At 50.0% G+C, this 18066-nt stretch overlaps 4 protein-coding genes across 5 annotated transcripts; 2 read left to right on the forward strand and 2 right to left on the reverse strand.

The window, feature by feature from the left end:
• Window positions 1-162: 162 nt before the first annotated feature.
• LOC136189215 (uncharacterized) lies at window positions 163-1987 on the forward strand. Its single transcript, XM_065977111.1, has 3 exons — window positions 163-759; window positions 815-1379; window positions 1430-1987. The coding sequence occupies exons 1-3, from the start codon at window positions 196-198 to the stop codon at window positions 1846-1848; spliced, it is 1548 nt and encodes a 515-aa protein (XP_065833183.1). The 5' UTR covers window positions 163-195; the 3' UTR covers window positions 1849-1987.
• On the forward strand, window positions 1974-3500 carry LOC136189225 (ester hydrolase C11orf54-like). Its single transcript, XM_065977128.1, has 9 exons — window positions 1974-2075; window positions 2144-2242; window positions 2292-2371; window positions 2425-2526; window positions 2582-2659; window positions 2702-2788; window positions 2840-2992; window positions 3054-3167; window positions 3218-3500. The coding sequence occupies exons 1-9, from the start codon at window positions 1994-1996 to the stop codon at window positions 3389-3391; spliced, it is 969 nt and encodes a 322-aa protein (XP_065833200.1). The 5' UTR covers window positions 1974-1993; the 3' UTR covers window positions 3392-3500.
• Window positions 2570-8991, reverse strand: LOC136189208 (VPS10 domain-containing receptor SorCS1-like). The gene is made up of 26 exons (XM_065977104.1): window positions 8693-8991; window positions 8571-8635; window positions 8418-8517; window positions 7493-7648; window positions 7336-7424; window positions 7222-7283; window positions 6944-7164; window positions 6698-6880; window positions 6499-6639; window positions 6332-6428; window positions 6194-6267; window positions 5924-6138; window positions 5729-5858; window positions 5527-5666; window positions 5367-5474; window positions 5217-5299; window positions 5073-5167; window positions 4836-5022; window positions 4515-4787; window positions 4350-4462; window positions 4160-4285; window positions 4024-4105; window positions 3843-3969; window positions 3201-3780; window positions 2890-3112; window positions 2570-2841 (listed from the first exon to the last, which is right to left on the reverse strand). The coding sequence occupies exons 1-24, from the start codon at window positions 8966-8968 to the stop codon at window positions 3564-3566; spliced, it is 3360 nt and encodes a 1119-aa protein (XP_065833176.1). The 5' UTR covers window positions 8969-8991; the 3' UTR covers window positions 2570-2841; window positions 2890-3112; window positions 3201-3563.
• Window positions 8964-17997, reverse strand: LOC136189200 (leucine-rich repeat serine/threonine-protein kinase 1-like). Of its 2 annotated transcripts, XM_065977092.1 has the most exons (20): window positions 17971-17997; window positions 17710-17911; window positions 17611-17648; window positions 17371-17539; window positions 17263-17316; window positions 17070-17208; window positions 14272-17001; window positions 13971-14196; window positions 13789-13908; window positions 13458-13725; window positions 13236-13401; window positions 13114-13184; window positions 11606-13056; window positions 11428-11550; window positions 11081-11374; window positions 10764-11030; window positions 10573-10701; window positions 10262-10513; window positions 9484-10204; window positions 8964-9427 (listed from the first exon to the last, which is right to left on the reverse strand). In XM_065977092.1, the coding sequence occupies exons 2-20, from the start codon at window positions 17891-17893 to the stop codon at window positions 9066-9068; spliced, it is 7764 nt and encodes a 2587-aa protein (XP_065833164.1). In that variant the 5' UTR covers window positions 17894-17911; window positions 17971-17997; the 3' UTR covers window positions 8964-9065. The 2 variants fall into 2 exon arrangements, with proteins under 2 accessions (XP_065833164.1, XP_065833163.1); XM_065977091.1 differs by lacking the exon at window positions 17971-17997 and having other exon boundaries at window positions 17710-17935.
• Between the last annotated feature and the right edge of the window lie 69 nt (window positions 17998-18066).

The raw sequence follows: 18066 nt of genomic DNA on the forward strand, positions 1-18066 counted from the left end.
CATGCTGGTGGTCAACTTTTTTTCTCGTTTCTTTTCTCCTATGAACTCTTTTGCCGTTACTTTTAGCACTGAATAATCTAAATTAAAACCGTTTGCTTCGCCGATGCAATGTAATTAGAGACTAACAATTAACGCCGCTAATTGCATTACCCACCCACAGTGTGAGATCCTGCCACCTGCCACCTTACCTTAGAAATGCCGTTCAAAGGACGAGTCGATCTGTGCGTCGCCGCCGTGGTGGAGAACGAATTCAAAGCCGCTCGAAAGGCGTTGGAACACGTAACCAAATCCAAGTTCGAGGGCCCCATCGACTGCTTCAAAACAGGAACCAGACAATTGAGGGTCATCCTGTATTACATCGAATGGAATGGGTTCAAAGAGGGCAAGGGACCGCTAAGAATCGCCTTGGTGACTCCCATCGAGATGGGTCGCGAAGCGGCCGCTCAGTTAGTCAGCAACGTCTCTCACACGACTCTCAATCCGTCGATGATCGTCATGGTTGGAATGGCGGCCGGATACGACAAGAAAGTCCAACTCGGCGACGTTCTCGTTCCCTTCAAAATTACTCGCGATGCGGGAAAAGAATTCGAAGGCGGCAAGCGAGCCGCCGACGCTCAAATAGTCGATCTCAAAGAACCGATGAAAACAATCGTCCGACCTGTTGACGTCAGCGGAGACTGCCCGTGGGCGAGCCTCATACCAGAGGATATGAAAGACACGCCCTCTCCCGTTTACCTTCAAGACTTCATTTTGTCGAAGGTGCAATGCTGTATACTGATGTATTGTAGCACCTTCTCATTGTTCGAACTGTTAGATTCCTTCCGAAGAGGTAACACTGACGAAGATCTTCGAAGAGATTGACAAAGGTCATCCTGAATGGACCAAGGGAGCGAAGGATGCTAAATGCGTGCCGGACGATGCCGTCGTCGAAGCAGTTCAAAAATTGAAAGAGGAAGGCTATATCCACGTCAAAGGCCAATATGATGACGTCCTTTCGCGCACTGACGCTGGACAGAAGTACGTGGACAAAAATTCTGAGAGATCACCAAGAGGAAGCACCGTCTTTCCAAAGGATCCAAGACTGCCCAAAATTCACACAGATAACGTCTTATCGGGAGACATTGTTAACGAAGCAGTCGACTATAAAAAAATTGCAGAAGATGTTGGGCAGAGAAAATTGATTGGCTACGAAATGGAAGGCTACGCCTTTTTGCACAGCGTCAGGGGCAATCTCAACGACATCAACGCTCTCTTTGCAAAAGGCATCTCCGATTTGGGCACAGGAAGATCGAAAATGAAGTTTTTCCAAGGATATTGCACTGCTTCTGCGACCGCCGTTGTGTGCCATTTGATCAAAGGCCGCGACTTCCTTTTTCCTGGTATGATAACTCCATGTCGTTAGACGCACAATTGATGCTGATCTTTCTAGATTTGGGCTCATCTGGAGAACTAGCGATAGCTACAGCAGAAGCTTCACATCCGGTGGCTCCAACAAATACGGCTGCTTCACATCCAGCGGCTCCACAAGCTGAATCAAAGTCAGATCCTTCAAGTGGCTTTCCGTCAGATGACAAAGAACCAGATAAAACCTTAATAAAGGCAGTTAGTCATCTTGTCGACGACCAATGGCAAGAGCTAGGTCAAAATTTCAGCGCTAACACCAGGCAGATAAGGCGTCAGAGTGACACTGACAGAGTGAGAACACAATTTGTCATCGAAGCCTGGATTCGGGGAGCGGAAAAATCTCCGACAGTTGGCACTCTTATCGCTGCTTGTGCACAGCTCGGCGACCCCGTAAGTCGACGAGCCATTACAAAAAAGTATGAGGAACTCGTGAAATTGGCTTGACGTTGAACTTTTCGTTGTCTGACTCCGTTCTTATGCTGAATGTGCCTTTTTGCTTTCTTTTTTTTTCGAGCACTTTTTTTGTAGACTTTTCGCTGTTGTTGCACTGTTGTACGGGCTGTTGAAAGCTCCCGTAGTCCGAGAGACGATGGAAGCGAAATCCGGCCAATCCACATTTCCCGATCAAAAGGCACCTCTCTACAATCCTCCGCTGGCGGAGATCGAGACCGGTTAGCTGGCCTGAGGCCAGTTCGCGATCCATCTCGAGCGAACGCCCGACCCCGATACGTGCCTCTAGTTCTCCGAAAGGGATTAGAAAAAAATTTCGGCCTGGTTTCGGTCTCTGTCGCCGAGTGTCCCGATTTGAGAGAAACGCCGTGGAATCTGGCCGCACCAGGTATCAAGAGAAAGAATGAGAACCCGGATGTTTACCGTGACGTCAAAAGGTCTTTGTGGAAACGCGCGTCTCGCCGACGTAGGCGGCGTTCCCAATTTAGTACCTCTCGTTGACCTAGAAAATATTCAGGTCTAAATACCGATTGGTGATAGTTTTCTCTCTGAGCTTTTTCTCATGCACAGTACTTTGATTTTGATGACGTGGCCAAGAGGTGCGACCTACCAGGTGCATTTATTCTTGGAGCTGGAGCTGGTTCAAGTCGATTCGTTGGAGTTAATTGCGAGGTAAAGAAGCCTTCCTCCTCGATTCAATCCCGTTTTTCTATACCTATGTTTGCAGCTGATGCCCAATCTTCGAACGGCGAAGGAAGACGATCCGGGAAGAATTCGGTCATTTTCAGCAAAAGTTTCTGAAGAGGTTGGCAAACACTTTCGTCTGCTCGTCTAACTTGCTCGCTAGGATGGCTCTTGCATTCTTGAGCGTTACAACTCAAGAGAATTCAGCTTGCTAGCCAATTTGTTTCTCTCCGAAGGAAATCCTGGAAAGGTTGCAACAGTGCATCGCTTCTAGCGAATTCTTCAACCAAATTGCATTCAGGTCTTAAAAGTCGAAGCGTCAAATCGTACTGGTGATCAGAATTTCGTTACCTGTATGCGTCTGGCTTTGGCAGAACACTACGGGCCCACGAAACCGGTCGCTCTAGGAGGAGCATTTCTCATTGATAAAGGCAAAGCCAAACTCCACGTCATGGTCAGTGAAGAATTGCCACGCAGAAATTGCACGCTCCATCTCCCTCGTTTTCTTTTTCAAGCCGGCCTTTTCGAAAGTTCCTCTTCAGACCGACAAAGACGTCGCCGATTGGCTTCGATTCTACGAAATGAAATCGCAGTTGGTCTGCCTCTCCGTGTTTATCAGTCACGATCCAGTAATCCCGCGTGTCTTCATAATTATAATTTACCTCTCCTTCTTTTTCAGGATCTTGATCTTCGTCTGGAGCACACGCACTGCTTCAGTGACCACGGCGAAGGGGGCCACTATCATTGGGACACCACCCCCGAAGAGGTGAAGTACATTGGCTACTTTGTGCCAGCGCAGGACGTCTATCGTCTTGGAAGGCCCAAGAGCACGCACAACGTTGGCCGAGACTAGAAAAAAATAGACAACGAGCAATGATAACTATGCTTTATCTTGCGCGTTATCTTTTTCACCGAAAGCATACGAATTACGTGTATTATTATTACATGTGCCAATCGCAAGATGCTAAAGAATAGAATAGCGAAGCGCAGCATGAAGACCGATCTTCACAGCAAGGTCCACTCACCTAGGTGTCAATCAACTTGACGTCGTCGCCGCATTCGTCGTCATCGTCGTCGTCTTGATCGGCGGGAGCGTTCTGAATCTGCAATCGACCTCCGGAAAATTTGACGGCCTGCTGTTCGTCCTCTTCGTCGCTCTCGTCGGCGCCCAAACTCAACGGGGCGTCGTCCGTCGGATCCTGGTTCAAGATCGAGTATGCATTTCGCAACTGATTATACCGCCTCAAAGGAGAAAAAAGAGAAGTGAAACGACGCGGAGATAGCATCAATAGTGCCCTCCTCACCTGCAATACCAGACGAAACCGACAACGAGAACAACGACGAGGAGGAAGGCAGGAACGGCCAATGCTGCAGCCAACTTGTTCACTGGTTTTCCGCTGGAGGAGCTAGAGCTGCTTATTCCTGTATTAACTGTAGAGTCGGCGTTAATTAAACTCCGGTCAATTCGCGTTCACTCGGTCGCACCTGTCACAGGCGTCCTGGACGTTATCGTGATCGAAGATCCTTCTACGTTGACTGATGATATCTTGGCCGCTTTGTCAAGTATCTGCGAGGAGTTTATGAACTCAAAAGCGAGATGCGTATAGTATCTGTTACTGACATCGTCGACGCTCGTTTCCTCGGCCGCAGTCGAGGCGACGACGGACAAATCCACTTCCAAAGTCGCTCCCGCTTTTTGGGGATACACAAACGCCTCGAAGCGACTCTTGTCCGAATTGGTCGTCAGCTGAGAGGGAGAGAGAGAGAGAAGAAGCGTTTTAAGCAGTCACGTCCGTTGCTCGTTGATCTACCTGAGAAACTCGGTCGACAAGAGCGGCAGAGAGCTTCACATCAAAATCAGAAATCAACGATCGAACGGAATCGGCGTTTGCAGAGAATCCCAATCGCAAAGTCTTCACCACTCCTAGTAGAGAGCTCAAACTAGCACAAGGCGCGAAACGGCGACAACAACGTACGAAACACGCCAACGTGACGGTGAGTCGCAAACGTCGACAGCGGAGAATGCGCAGTCACCGACACCCGATACTCCTTCACGTCGTCGAACTTGTGCGCGACCGTCGAATTTGACGTAATCGTCGACGATCCATCATCAAAGTCCCAATAGTAGTAAACGGCTCCTAGGCGAGGCGGCGACGAAGTGCCGCCGGCTACGGCGCGAGCGCTAAAGTTCACTAAAACGCCGACGGTGACGGCGTGAGGCGGAAGAACGACGACGTCCACAACAGGATCTAGAAAGAGAAGTTTTGGAGGGTCAGTGAAATGTTTCACAATTTTACCGAAAATTTCAACTTCAATGGACGCCGAAGCACTGCCCGCCGCGTTTCTGACAACGACTTTGACGTCGTACGTGCCGCTTTTGTTGAAAGTGTGTTGCTGCACGGAAGCCAAATCTATTCCGGTCACGCTGACAGGATCGGAACCGTCGCCAAAGGAGAAGCGATAAAGGGCAGATTTAGCAGTTCCCTAAAAAGCGGCAATGGTCATGATAGACTATAAAGACGGTGGCGACTAACCTTATTCTGCGCGAGACTGAGAGTGAACGTGACCTGTTTGCCAGCAGCGGCGCCCACTCCCGCAATGTCCGAATCAAAGTCAAGTCCGCCTGGAGCTAGAAAAAAAACCCATTCAGTATATTGACTTTGATTTTATAGACGCACTAATATCAGGGCACTGGAGCTCTTGAGGAATGTAAGCGTCCACTTTGCCTCCAACACACTTATCACCGGCGACTTTTCGATATCTTGAGAGATAGAGAGAAGAGTCGATGACCCACTTTTTGGAAGTTCTGACATAAAATGCAGAGATACCCTTTGGTTTTGTTGTAAGTCTTCCCTTTGCAATCTTCAGTCGGATCCCACGGAGATAGACCGGGAATCTGGACGCACGACGAGGAACTCTCAGTATATCCGTAGTCACTGTATATTAGGAAAAAAATGGCTTGGAGAGATTGCTCTCGTGACGTCTCACCATTCAAAATCTTCCTCAGTGCACTGGCACGGAGTCACTTTAATTTCACGCTCGTACTCCTCGTCGTTATAGCAGCAATGATTCCATTTACGACGTTCGTACGTCGTCGTTTGACCGAGTAGACACTTGGATCCAATCAACTGGAAAAAAAAAAGAATCAACAACTCCAGACGTGTGTAGGTACGTGGCAAACAATTCCTACTTTATAAGAGGGCGTGTAATCGGCGTAGTCAGCTGGACGCTGACATTTTCGTTTTAATAACGACGTGAAATTAAATCGAATAGCGACCCAATTATTAAATTGATTTTGACTGAGTCGACTGCAAAAAGCGCTGAAAGAGAAGAAACAACAGATTTGTTTTTTTTCTCCTTCTCTTTTCGTATTTCTTGATCTTACAACGCGTATTCGGTCGTTTCGCCGGGCTCGGTAAAGAAACCGTTGACGACGAGTGACTCGTCTTCAAGGGAAACGTCCGACCACTTGAATCCTTCGGTGCACGAGTACTGGATCTTCGTCACCTTTTCGTAGTGTTCAACTGACGCCAAGTAACTTCCGTGGTCACCGATGACGAAATTGAATCCGTTGCCGTCCTTGTCAGAGTCTGAAAAAGACTAAAAAAGGAGAAATCTTGTATTGAATCTAGTACACTGTAGTACTTTCACTTACCAGACTCCACGTGAGACCCGAATCATTAGATATCAGCATCGACGTCTCTAGTGTCAAGTATTCGCCAACGCCTCCTACAAGTGAAAGGCAATTTGCATCCCAAAACATAATAATAATAGCAAAAACAAAAGCACGCACCGTGAGCGAGGATAAGACCGACACTGCTATCGGAAGACGACACGCCAACATCGTTGGATTGAAACGGAAACCAAATGTGCACATGAACGTAACATTTCTACGGTAAAACAAATCTCAAAATAAGAAGAATACGTCCCCGGCCTCTATTAGCGAGATTCCCATCTAACCGAAGTGCAACTTGAATTCTTCTTTGCAGCCGGCGAAAGTTGCATCAACTGCCAGTCTCCTCCCTTATTGAAGGAGATCTTTGTCTGCACTTTTCTTTGGTGACGCTGATTGGCCAAATAGACGCCTCTTGCGCCCAAAACCTAAATTGACACTGCTGAAAAAGAAAAACGACGACGATGATTCAATTGAGCGTCTCACCCTGTAGAAAGCGATGAGAGGCGGACGCTGGTTCCACGAGCCCCTGTCGATTATGAAAATGTTGTCTATGGAGAGCGTGAAGAATCGACCCGACTCGTCCGACGAGTAGATGTTCGTCATGTTCGAATAGTGACGCACGGCTATGAAGACTTGGTGCTCGGTAGCGTCGACAATAGAATATTCCTTCAAAGAAAAAAAAAACACGGGGGGATGACGACACAACAGTTTCTTTTTTTTCTCTCTTACCGTAAAAGGATGCACGGATGCGAAATAGGTTCTTTGAAAGGAGCCGCGATTGTGAGACCGATGGAGTTCCATGATCGAGCCGACTTGGCCCTTGACGAACATGTACTCGTCGATTATGACGAGGGAATTCGGAATGAGTTCCACGGTATCGATCGAGCCAAGGAGAGAAGTCGGATGACCGGGATTCAGCGCGTCTTCTTTGTACAGTCGAACGGAACCACCTAGAAAAAAAAAGATCAATAATAATAATCGTTTGAAGAGCGACAATCTTTCTTCACCGTCTCCCGTTTCAACTTCAAAATATACGTAGGATTGTTTCTTGTCAACTCCAGGAACAGCCCTACGTCAATTCAAATTTCCACAAACAAATTGACGCGTCGGTCAGGAGTTACCAATAGAACGTGTAAATTTTTGGTTTTGATAACGATGGAGATTGAGCCATCATCGTCCAAGTCGCTCCGAGATTCGTCGAACAATAAAGCTATTCCCAACCCAACCCAACACATGGCCGTTCAATCGACGTCGAATTTAATCGCGAAAAAAATCAACCTCGTTTTTATCCGTGTCTTTCGCCAGAACCCACTTTGCGTTCGTCGGATGAAACACGATCGTGTTCGGATTGAAGTTGACGACGTGCGACGCAAAATTCGAGCCTTCGTCTTCGGTCACATAGATCTGAGAGTGAACGACGTCGGCAAAGATCGCCTAAAGCGAATCGATGAATAAATAAAGAAATAAATGTATCTCATTGATTGTGATAATTCCCCGAACACCAGGGCGCGCGCCCTGGTGGGAGGGGCTCTCAAACGTGATCGGCCAAAATCGGAAAGTGTGTGTCTGTCTGTCTGTCTGTCTGTCTGTCTGTCGGTAACGCTCACGTCACAATCGCTCTTAGGCCAATCACACACAAAGGTGCCTTTATGACATCACATTCATTGTGATGTCATAATCTCCCGTATTTTGAACACAATTGCTAGCGAAAAGGTGACGTCACAGTAGATAACAACCCCGGATTGTAATGGAAAGCTTTCAGGCAAACACACAGGACGACAAACAGGCTACATCACCCACTTCACACCGGAAATAAAAAGAATAATAAACTGAAGAGTGCAGAACTGGCCCATAACACTATGATTCATTGAGAAAACCCAGTAAAGGAGCATGTTGGGTTTGTCGTGCTGCGAGCTTCGGCACGCAAACCCAACTGCGAGCTGATAATCTAGCTTGGCACGTTTTGATATCTGAATGAAACGCCTTAACTCTCTGTCTATGAGTACTGTATAGGCATATCCACCAGGTGTTTCTAGAGTAAATTTACATCGTACAAGATAGCTTTTGCGCTGACTCTGACGGTACGATGTTTGCTACCGTAGATCGAACTACTGAGGGTGTTCGGGGATCATATGATGGCTTACAGCAGGCCATCATTATCTAGTTAGGACAGGACGCTTGTGTACCATCCGGTACCACGTACCTTTGCGCCGTTCGCTGGCGACACGTAGAAGTCATCTATGAGCGCCTTTTGGTCAAATTTCCCGTTATCGTCATTAAAAGTCAATCCGTAGTCGATAGATCTAAAACGAGAATAGGATGCGTGTATTCGTACTCCCTCTCTCCCCCCTAGCACCTCCATAATTTCGTTGAGAGTAAGACTCCACGACTATTCGTGTGCTGAGCCAGGAAAAAGATTGTCTATATCAAAAGGATAGGAGTGAAAAATGGGGAGGCGGCTACTCTGCGCTCTCTCGCCTTGCTCCCGTTTCCCGTCCAGTGAACGAGGCCCTGCTCGCTTCGTTCTTCTTTGAGATCGAATACGTTGACGACTTTTCCTGGCGATATCGGAGGCGGCGGCGGCGTCGCGGCGGCGCGTTTCGCTCGCGTTCGTTCGGAGATCGTTTTCTCCACTTTTCCCCACGACGCTTTATCGTCGATTTGAACTTTGAATCGTCTTCCGGACGAGCGAGCGGGTACGAAGAAGGCGACGAGAAGGAGAAAGGTGACGAAAAGACGAAAAACAGTCGCCATTGCGTCAAGTCACTTGAAGTCAGCGCGCGTTAAAAAAGTATTGAGTACAGTACGATAAAAAAGATTGATTAATTGATCCCAGCGTATAAAAATATTACTAGCTTGCTAAACTTAAAGAAGCACTCATTTCCAGATCCTTGACATCCCGAAGATTCCACTCATCCAAGACGCCACCACTCCACGTGATGATGTCCGTCGACTGCGGAACTACTTCCATAATTTTCCGCTGATGGCACAGACTATTCCATCCAATTCCACCGCTGACAATCTTGTACTCTCGACTTTGTTCCTTCTCGTCGAGCTTCGTGCAAATGAACTGAACTTTTCCGCTATAAAGGTTTTTAGCCAAGGCGACGCATCGCACGTGGACGGAGTCGACAATCAAAACAGAGCCCCCTTCCATGCCAACGATCAAATCCCGACCACGGCTTGTAATTGCAGTAACAAAGCAACGATTTTCTACACATAAAAAACCTACTTATTAAAAGTCCAGAACTGATTTCTGACGAACTTACTTTGTACGAAGTCGCTTAGCAACAACGACAAATCAAAGACGTGCATCTCTTCGGTATCGTACTTGACACAGACCAAATAAGGTCGACGCACTTGGCTAAACCAAAGCAAAGGCCCGCCGATTTCGTTAGCATCTCCGCACACGACAGCAAAATTAAAAGGCTGCGATGCAACGTCGGGCAAGCAGTCGTTGAGATGATCGACATGGCGCTTCACCAGACAATCGCTCAAGCTACCAGTTGTCGTCAAGCTGCCGCTCATTGACGACGACGACGACGACGACTCGACGTCAACGCGATAGGCAGCTAGTTTGGACGTCGTCAATCCGCACCACAATTCAAGCGTTCCGTCCCGTCCTCGAAGGAACGTCATGCAGGATGCGGCCGGCGACGATCTCGCTCTCGGATCGATGCACGGCGAGCATCCAACGGTGCGAAGTAGAGCTTCGCCGCTACTCGAACGTCGTATCTGATCGTCGTAAAGACGCAGCGAGCCGTCGCCGAGAGACACGGCGACGATGCGATTCGACGACGAGTGCTTGATTGCTAGAACGGAGCACGGTTTGCCGAGAGAGCCGAAAAAGAGCAAGGCAGCTTCTCCGGGTTGATCTTCAGGGGAGAGAGAGTAGACGAGCACGTGGCCGGAAAGCGTTCCCATCCACAGCGTGTCGTTAACAATGCTCGCTGCCTCGATACGAGACGATGTGACGTCGTAGGCAATTGCCTACGAAGAGATGCGACGTTGACGTATGGGTGCACTTATTTGGGCTACAGCACTCACTTGTTTTTCTTTCAAGCTGACGAAAGTTAATTTGCCTCTTCTCTTATTTCCGCCTATTATCCACAGGTCGTCTCGTTTCATGACGGCGCCGTAGATCGTCTCGGTTTCTGTGACGGTCACTACGTCGACGATGTCGCCGAATCGCGTCTGCAAAAGCGCAGTTTCCACTTGCTCCATAGAGGGACGAAGATCGGCGGACTGCTGCCAACAAGAGATGATCACGTCTTGCAATCCAGGAGAACAGTGTTGCTCCTTTAATTAAAATAAAAGAACACTGGTTTAGGTGAACGTCGGAATTAAATAGTAGATACGTTTAAACTCAGCAGAGGCCGATTCCCTCGCTTAATTTCATGATCAGCTGCAGTGCCGTTCATATCTTTAAACGGTTTGTGACCGGAGAGAATAAAGAAAGCCAGCATCCCGTAGGAAAAGACATCAACCTAAAAAAGAGAGAGAGAAAGAAATGACTTCTCTTTTTCTGCTGCTGCTGTTGTCCCCTCACCGATGCGTTATAAGACGCCTTGCGACCGTACTGGAGGATTTCCGGCGCTGTGTATCGAGCCGTGTGATCGCCGAGATCGCGAGCTAGACCGAATGGGGCAAACGTGCTGATGCCGTAGTCGGCCAGTTTCACGTGAACGATGTCATAGCTCGCGTCGTGCTCAGAACTGGGCGGCGGAAACGCCCAGACCAGCACGTTGTCCGGCTTCAAATCGCGATGAATAATGGGAGTCCGGAGACCATGAAGGTAAGAGACAGAGGCGGCAATCTAAAGCAAACGTTCGAGACAAGAAGCTAATAGACTCACAAAGGCCTTACTTGTAAAAGTAAACGTCTCATTGTCTGCGGACCGAGTATGATTTTCTCCCTCTTAAAATCCTTGACGACGGTTTCTAAATTGCCCTTATGGGCGTATTCCAAGACGAGCGAAAGTGGCCGACGACAGACGCCGAGTAACGAGACGATGTGATTGTGATTCAAGCGAACCAATACGGCCAATTCGTGACGCATTTCGGTGTAACTCGTGATCGAATAAGCCGACTCTTTGACGGCCTCATCTTTGTCCTTGGGTTTGCTGAATATCTTCACGGCGACTCGTTTCGTTTGACCGTTCTTAGAAAAATTAATGCAATACTGTAGCTACGCATGTGTGTACATCATCGTACTGCGTCTTGGAGTCGGGCTTCGAATACGGCCCCAAAGCCGCCGCGACCGAGACACTTTTCCTTATAGAGAACGGCTTTCGGTTCGTAGTCTTTGACGACGCCGGAGGGCAAATCGGCAAAAAACTGTCAAAAATAGAGAAAACAATCAATCGTACACGCGCGTAGTCGCCATTCGTACCAGATCAGGAGCAAGCGCGCTCAAATCCATTTCGCCGTGACATTGACAATAAAACTTCGGATTCTCCCTGCTCGCCATTATAACGGCGTCGTCGTATCGCATTCCGTACATATAGCGAACGACGACGTCGACGTGATCGGTCATCATGTCGTAGCTATCCGCTTCGCCCAAACCGTCCGCCGCCGCCGCCGACGACGACATGACGGGCTTGACGGCAGTCAAGGAGACGTAAGTCGACGCCGACAACGTCTCCGACGACGCCACGTTCGACTCGACGAGCGTCGGCTTGAGCGGACAAACGAAGCATTCGCCGCACGGAATAATAGGCACGACGCACGAATCGAGTTGGAGTCCTGGATACCAATCGTCGACGAGCCGTTTCACGTGCGACGAAACGAGCACGAATATTTCGGCGCCGATGCGCCGACTCTCGCGCGCCGCCGTCCGATTCGCCCAGTCCATTCCGAACGCGGTCGACACTTTGCTGTTGCGACACGACGGCGACGGCGACAACGACGACATTGACGTCTGACGAGTCGTGAGGAGCATCGTCGAATCGGCGGCGTCCGACGTGTAGCTGTCGCGAATGGAGGAAGACGGCGTCGAATGGCGGGATTGTTCGCCGTTGGTCGTCGTCGTCGTCGTCGTCGTCGTCGTCGTCGTCGTCGTCTTCGCGTGTTCTTCGACGACGAGTCGCGCGAGTTGGTACAAATTGGATAGGTGAACGGAGAGTTCGATGCAGGCGGACGCTTTGACGAGACCCTGATTCAATTTCAGTGGGACCCACACTTCGCCGTTCGCCTCTTGGTAACGAATTTCGGGCGGCGTCTGTTTCTGTCGCAGTTGCAAGATGATGCGATGACGCCACTTGAGCTGAACGCCGTCGACCCAGCGAAGCCAACGACAACGTTTCATCCAACCGGCCATGACGTCGCGATTGTCGTCGGCGTTCGGCGGAAGAAGCGCTTCGACGAGACGTCGATCGGACGACATTTTGCACATGATTCGAGGCCAGAAGCCGCTCGGAACGTAGGCCATCATCCAGAGACGATTCAACGGTCGACGATGCGACTCGGGTAGCGAAAAAGACGCCGATGCACCTGGAATTGAGAATTCGAGAACGCTCGATTCGACGGTCTTCTCGTTGTCGTTGTCGTCGATGGTAAGCGAGTGGGCTTCGTTGACAGTCGACGGAAGATGCGACGGGACGAGAAGCCAAGTCTCGTCCACCGGTATGGCGACTTCGAAGATGGCCATCAATCGAGTGTACATTTCGACGTGACTGCCCTTGCGGAAAAGTTTTTCGAGATGTTCTCTTTTCATCAGACCGTTTACGAGAAACGGATTCTCTTTTTTGATCGTTATGACGCACGATAGCGTTCGCCCGAGCCACTGGGGATCGAGAAAGTAGAAATTCTTTAACGTTGGCTCGTCGTAGTGGAGCATGATGCCTAGAGGGGGAAGGTATTGGTCAAAGATAAAAACTACTGTCGTTATTCGGTTCTAACCTCGTCTGTGTAGAAAAGCAACGGCCTGATTCATTTCCTCCTTGTCGTCGAACAATCCATTACACACAGTTCTATACATACGATCTAAATTCATCTACCAAAAAAATGACTTTTTGGCTCACTCGAATTCGGCTTCTGCGATTACAGGATCGCGGCCTTTGCTGTTTAGCTCACTGGCCGCTTCGCCGACTTTTTTCTGCAATTCTAAGAAAGAAGCCGGTATCTTTCGTTGAAGAAGAAAATCGGCGCGTCCCCGTTGCTGTTTCGTCAAGTCGGCAACGTTTCGAACTGAATGGGCAATAATGCGCAATGAGATTGGACGTACTTGAATTGCAATTTCTTACGTCTGTTCCCCTGAATGACTAAACTGTCGGCGACGTCAAAAATTGTTTCGCGCAGCTCTTCCAAACCGTTTCGAATGCGATTCGTGCAACTGACGAATTCGATACCGACAATGGAGGGCAATCCGTGTCTGTTGACGACGTATAGATCGCGAATCATATCGCTCATCTTCTTCAAATAAGCATCTTTTGAAAGACCGCCCATTAGTCTGGAATTGAGACAATCCGTGTGCGTGCCGACGATGATAACCGGAGAGCCCGGAGCGCGAGCCTAGATATATAAAAAGGAGCGTAGATATTGCTAGCAACGTTTCCCCCCTACCTACTACAGTACCTCTATGTCAAGTAGCCAGCGTCGCAGTCCGAACACGTCGTCGGCGTGCGTGACTTTCCACACAATCAAATACAAAGAATGCTCCGATAGGAAACACTGGTGAGTAGAATAATAGTCTACCTATTGCGTCGCGGTAAGGCACAGTTTCACTCATCATCAATCATTGATCGCATCGTTCTTACCTGGCCAGCGAAATCGTACGTCAGAAAAACGATCGGCTGCTTGTCGCGATTCTTTTGGCGCAACGACTGACTCAAAGACCACTGGCCAAGAGCGACTCCCTTCGTCGAAACGTGCTCCGATCGAATTTTTCTCGCACTCACGCGCGACAGTCGCTGTAGGAGAGTCGTCTTGCCTCGTTTATCGTAACCGACGACCGCCAGCTTCATGTGCCGATGAACGACAGAGCTAAAGAAAGAAAGAAAGAAAGAAAGAAAGAAAGATAGCCACCAATAGGACGACGGATAACAATTTTTCTCTTACTTTCGCAAAAGAGCGTAGAGATGAGTCAGAATGTCTCGCGGCGTCGACGACGCAACGTCGACCGGCGGCACTCGCATCTGACTCGCGTCGAGCCTCAGCACCATAATGGCATCTCGGAGTCGACCCAATTCGAGCGGCAATTCGACCAAGTCCGGATTCTTCGTCAGATAGACGCTCTTAAGACTTTCCTGAGCGCCCAAAGACGCCGGCAACGCCGACAGATTATTATCGCTCAAGTCCAAACGCGAGAGATTAGGAAGCGCCAAAAGTTCTCTCTGCGTCTCGAGATTAACGAAAGTGGTGACCGTAGGACGAGAACGAGCGGCACGTCGACCGAAACTTCCACCGGCGGCGGATAACGTTAAGTTGATGCGTTCGAGCTGATTGCCGGATAAATAGAGCGATTTAAGTTCGCACAGCCAATCGTGTTTTCTGTGCCGACAGTTTCCGCCGCCGCCGCTCGGCTCCTTCCAGCAACGAACGAATTCGTCTTTGAAGGACGATTCCTCAAAATCAACAATTTTGATCCGATTATTCTGCAAGCGCAAATGTTGGAGTGCGGCCGGATACGATTTCGTCGAGCCCATGCAGGCGATGTAATTATGAGACAAATCGAGATCGACGAGATTGGGCGCCGCGCACGGAAGTCCGTCGGGAATGCGAACCAATCCATTGTGACTCAAATCGAGAATTTCCAAGCCCGTTCTTGTCGACTTCTTCACCTCGCCGCTCGAAGCACTGACGACTTCTTCGCCGCCGACGAGCCAGTGCGACGTCACGAGCCCTTTGTTGAATGCGATCGACTTGAGCTCGCTCGCACCGTTGTCCGACGCGTCGGGCGACCGAATCGCTCTTCCCGCTGAAGGCTCGATTTTCACCCACGAACTTAGCGGTTGTTGTATTATAACCGAATCCGAACCGATGGACGCGTCCAATTGCTCTAGGAACGAATCGTTTCTCAAGGTAGCGCTGCTCGTGGACGAAGATCGCGGGAGAGGCAATTGTCCTATGGAATTGTGCGACAGATCAAGATGATTCAACGTCAACGTGTCCCACAGGTTCGGCGGCAGTTCCCTGATTCTGTTTCTCGTCGCTTTGAGGAACGTCAGCGACGAGTTGGCGGCGAATAGCGCCGCCGGAAGTCTCGTCAGCCGATTCTTGCTCACATCGAGTCGTTCCAAGTGAATTCGGCATTCGTCCGCGACGTCGAGTTGACTCAGTTGATTCTCGGCGACGTTCAAATCGTTCAGTTTCGTCAGGAACCAAACGGCCGACGGCAAGTACGTCAAACGATTCTTATTCAGTTTCAATTCGGTTAAATTGGCACATTGCCACGCGGTCGACGGCAACAAGTGCAGACGATTCTGCGACAGGTCGAGATATGTCAAATGTTCGAGTTCAAACACATTGATAGGAACGTCTCTCAGTTGATTGGCGTGAAGATCCAGATGACTAACGACGGGAAATCGTTCGTTCGACTTCCCGTCAATATCATCGTCTTCTTCTTCGCGGGATAAGCGATGCAAAGTCACGGCCGGCGGCACGGCGTTTTCCAATACCTCGCTTTCCGTGTACGGCTTCGCGTCCGACGTCACCGATTCGCCGTCGCTCAAAAAAGTCAGCCATTGAGCGTCAAAGTGACTGAGCTGAAGTCCGGCCCATCGAACGGCAATGGCGTTCGGTCGAGCTTGCGCCTGTCGACGAAGTCCGTTGAGTCGCGTCAGAAGGAGTCGAACGATGTCGGTTCGCTCGCTGACTAACGCAACGCACAGAGCCAGTCCACTCGAATCTGTGGCTCCTTTCTTCAATAGAAGTTCGACAATGACGCGGTCACCTTTAACGCAAGCTTCAATCAAAGGCGTAACCTGACGTCGATGAAGCGTCTCCACGTCGCCGGCACCGCCGTCGCCGGCACCGTCGCCGCCACCGCCGCTTTCCGAGTCGACAGACTGATGAGCCCAGTGCCTGAAAGTGTTTGGCGAACCGTTTCTCGCCTCCTGCTCCATCATGATATTCTTATATGATTGTCCGACGAGTTCTCGCGATAGCGAATCGGCGCGAGCTTCGCCGCTGCTTTCCTCTTCGTTCGTCTGGCTCTCCGTTCGCGACCTCGTTATCGTCCTCGTTGTCGTCGGCGTCGGCGGCGTTGCCGCGGTCGCGACTCGAATCGCTTCGAGACAACGCCGTTTGGGCCGTCCACGCGCGTGGACGTCGGCGCCGTGATTCAAGAGCAATCGAACGACGTCGTCGTCGCCCGACCAGGTCGCCTCGTGGAGCGGCGTTCGACCGTACTCGTCCAACGAATTGACGTTGGGAAAAACGCCGACGCGTCCCGGCCAGTCGATTAGGAGCACTTTGACGACGTCTTTCGCTTCGAGAAGACAGGCGAGATGCAGTGCCGTGCGTCGTTTGCCGTCGCCGGCGTTCACGTCGACGCCGGCTTCGGTTCCTTCGCCGCCGCTGCTGCCGACTGCGACGCACGGCTGCAGAAGAACTCGCACGACGTCGCGACGACGTCCGCGAACGGCGACGTGAAGCGGCGTGTCGCCGTCGCTATTGGCGACCGCGGCCATTTCCGGGAAGTGATGATAGACGGCGCACACGATGAGATCGTTGCAGTGAATGCAGGCGAAGTGGAGGAGAGTTTCGCCGGTCGCCGGCGACGGCGGAGGCGAACCGAGACGCTCGAGAAACGGAGACAGAACGCTGATATTATCCATTCTTGCGAGACTGTAGAAAAATCGTTTGCTTAGCGTTAGTGGATAGGACAGTCTAACTATAGGATGGCTCTTCCTTACGTGCATATGAGGGTCTCCTCTTTGAGTTGAGAGTAGAACAGAAGCCTCTGCATCAAGCTTTTTTCGTGCTCCGACAGAATGCCTTCTAGTTTTTCAGTTTTTCCTGCGCGAAGAGCGACCTCAAATTGATTGCGTAGTTCTAGCAAAGAACAAATGCGTTCGACAAGGAATCCGAGGAGTGCGATCTTCTCACCAGAAAGTTTTTTCCTCATTTTCTCCTCTTCGGTTCCTCGATGTCTGTACTTTTCTGACACGGGCAAGGACTTTCGACTAAGTCAACGAAACGGTGGACCACTCTCACCTTCGCCTTCTAGAAGCTGCCTGGTGCAACTCTCCAACTGGTTCTTTTCGGCGTAGTCGCGCGGCGTGTAATCGCGCAATTCGTCGCGCAACAACGGATTGGCGCCGTACTGGAGCAGAAGTCGAATGCACGTCTCCATTCCACTAATTGCGGCCAAATGAAGAGCAGTCTACACATAAAAGAGTTGATTCGATCGTTCTCACTATCACTCTTTGTCCCCTATCTCGAACGCGATCTCACCTGGCCGGATCTCGATCCGTCTTTCACGTCTAGATTGTCTAAAAGGAAACAACAACTCGGAATTGTTCCTTTGGGCTTTTTTCCTTTTGTCTGCTCTACATTCATTCGACGTTAGGATAGCTTCTAGACACCTCGACTGCCCGGTTTTTGCTGCTACGTGAAGCAGAGTTTGGTTTTCGAAGCTGGAGATAGGCCGAGTCGCCGCGTCGCGACACACGTCGAGGATTTCGCACAGATGGTCGACATCGCCCTGCCTTACGGCTTCTGCCGCGCTCTCGAGCATCGTTTTTATTCCCGACGGCTGAGAAGCCATTCGATCGCTGTGTATGCGGAAATCGAAAGTCCCCTATCCGGGCTTACACAAAATATCAATTCACTCTTCTTGTCGACTCCGCCTCGACTACTGTTAGTGCACGTGGTTCACCGTCACATAATTAGCCTACACTGTAACAAACA

This window comes from Oscarella lobularis, chromosome 7 (assembly GCF_947507565.1).
Source record: "Oscarella lobularis chromosome 7, ooOscLobu1.1, whole genome shotgun sequence".
Classification (NCBI taxonomy): domain Eukaryota; kingdom Metazoa; phylum Porifera; class Homoscleromorpha; order Homosclerophorida; family Oscarellidae; genus Oscarella; species Oscarella lobularis.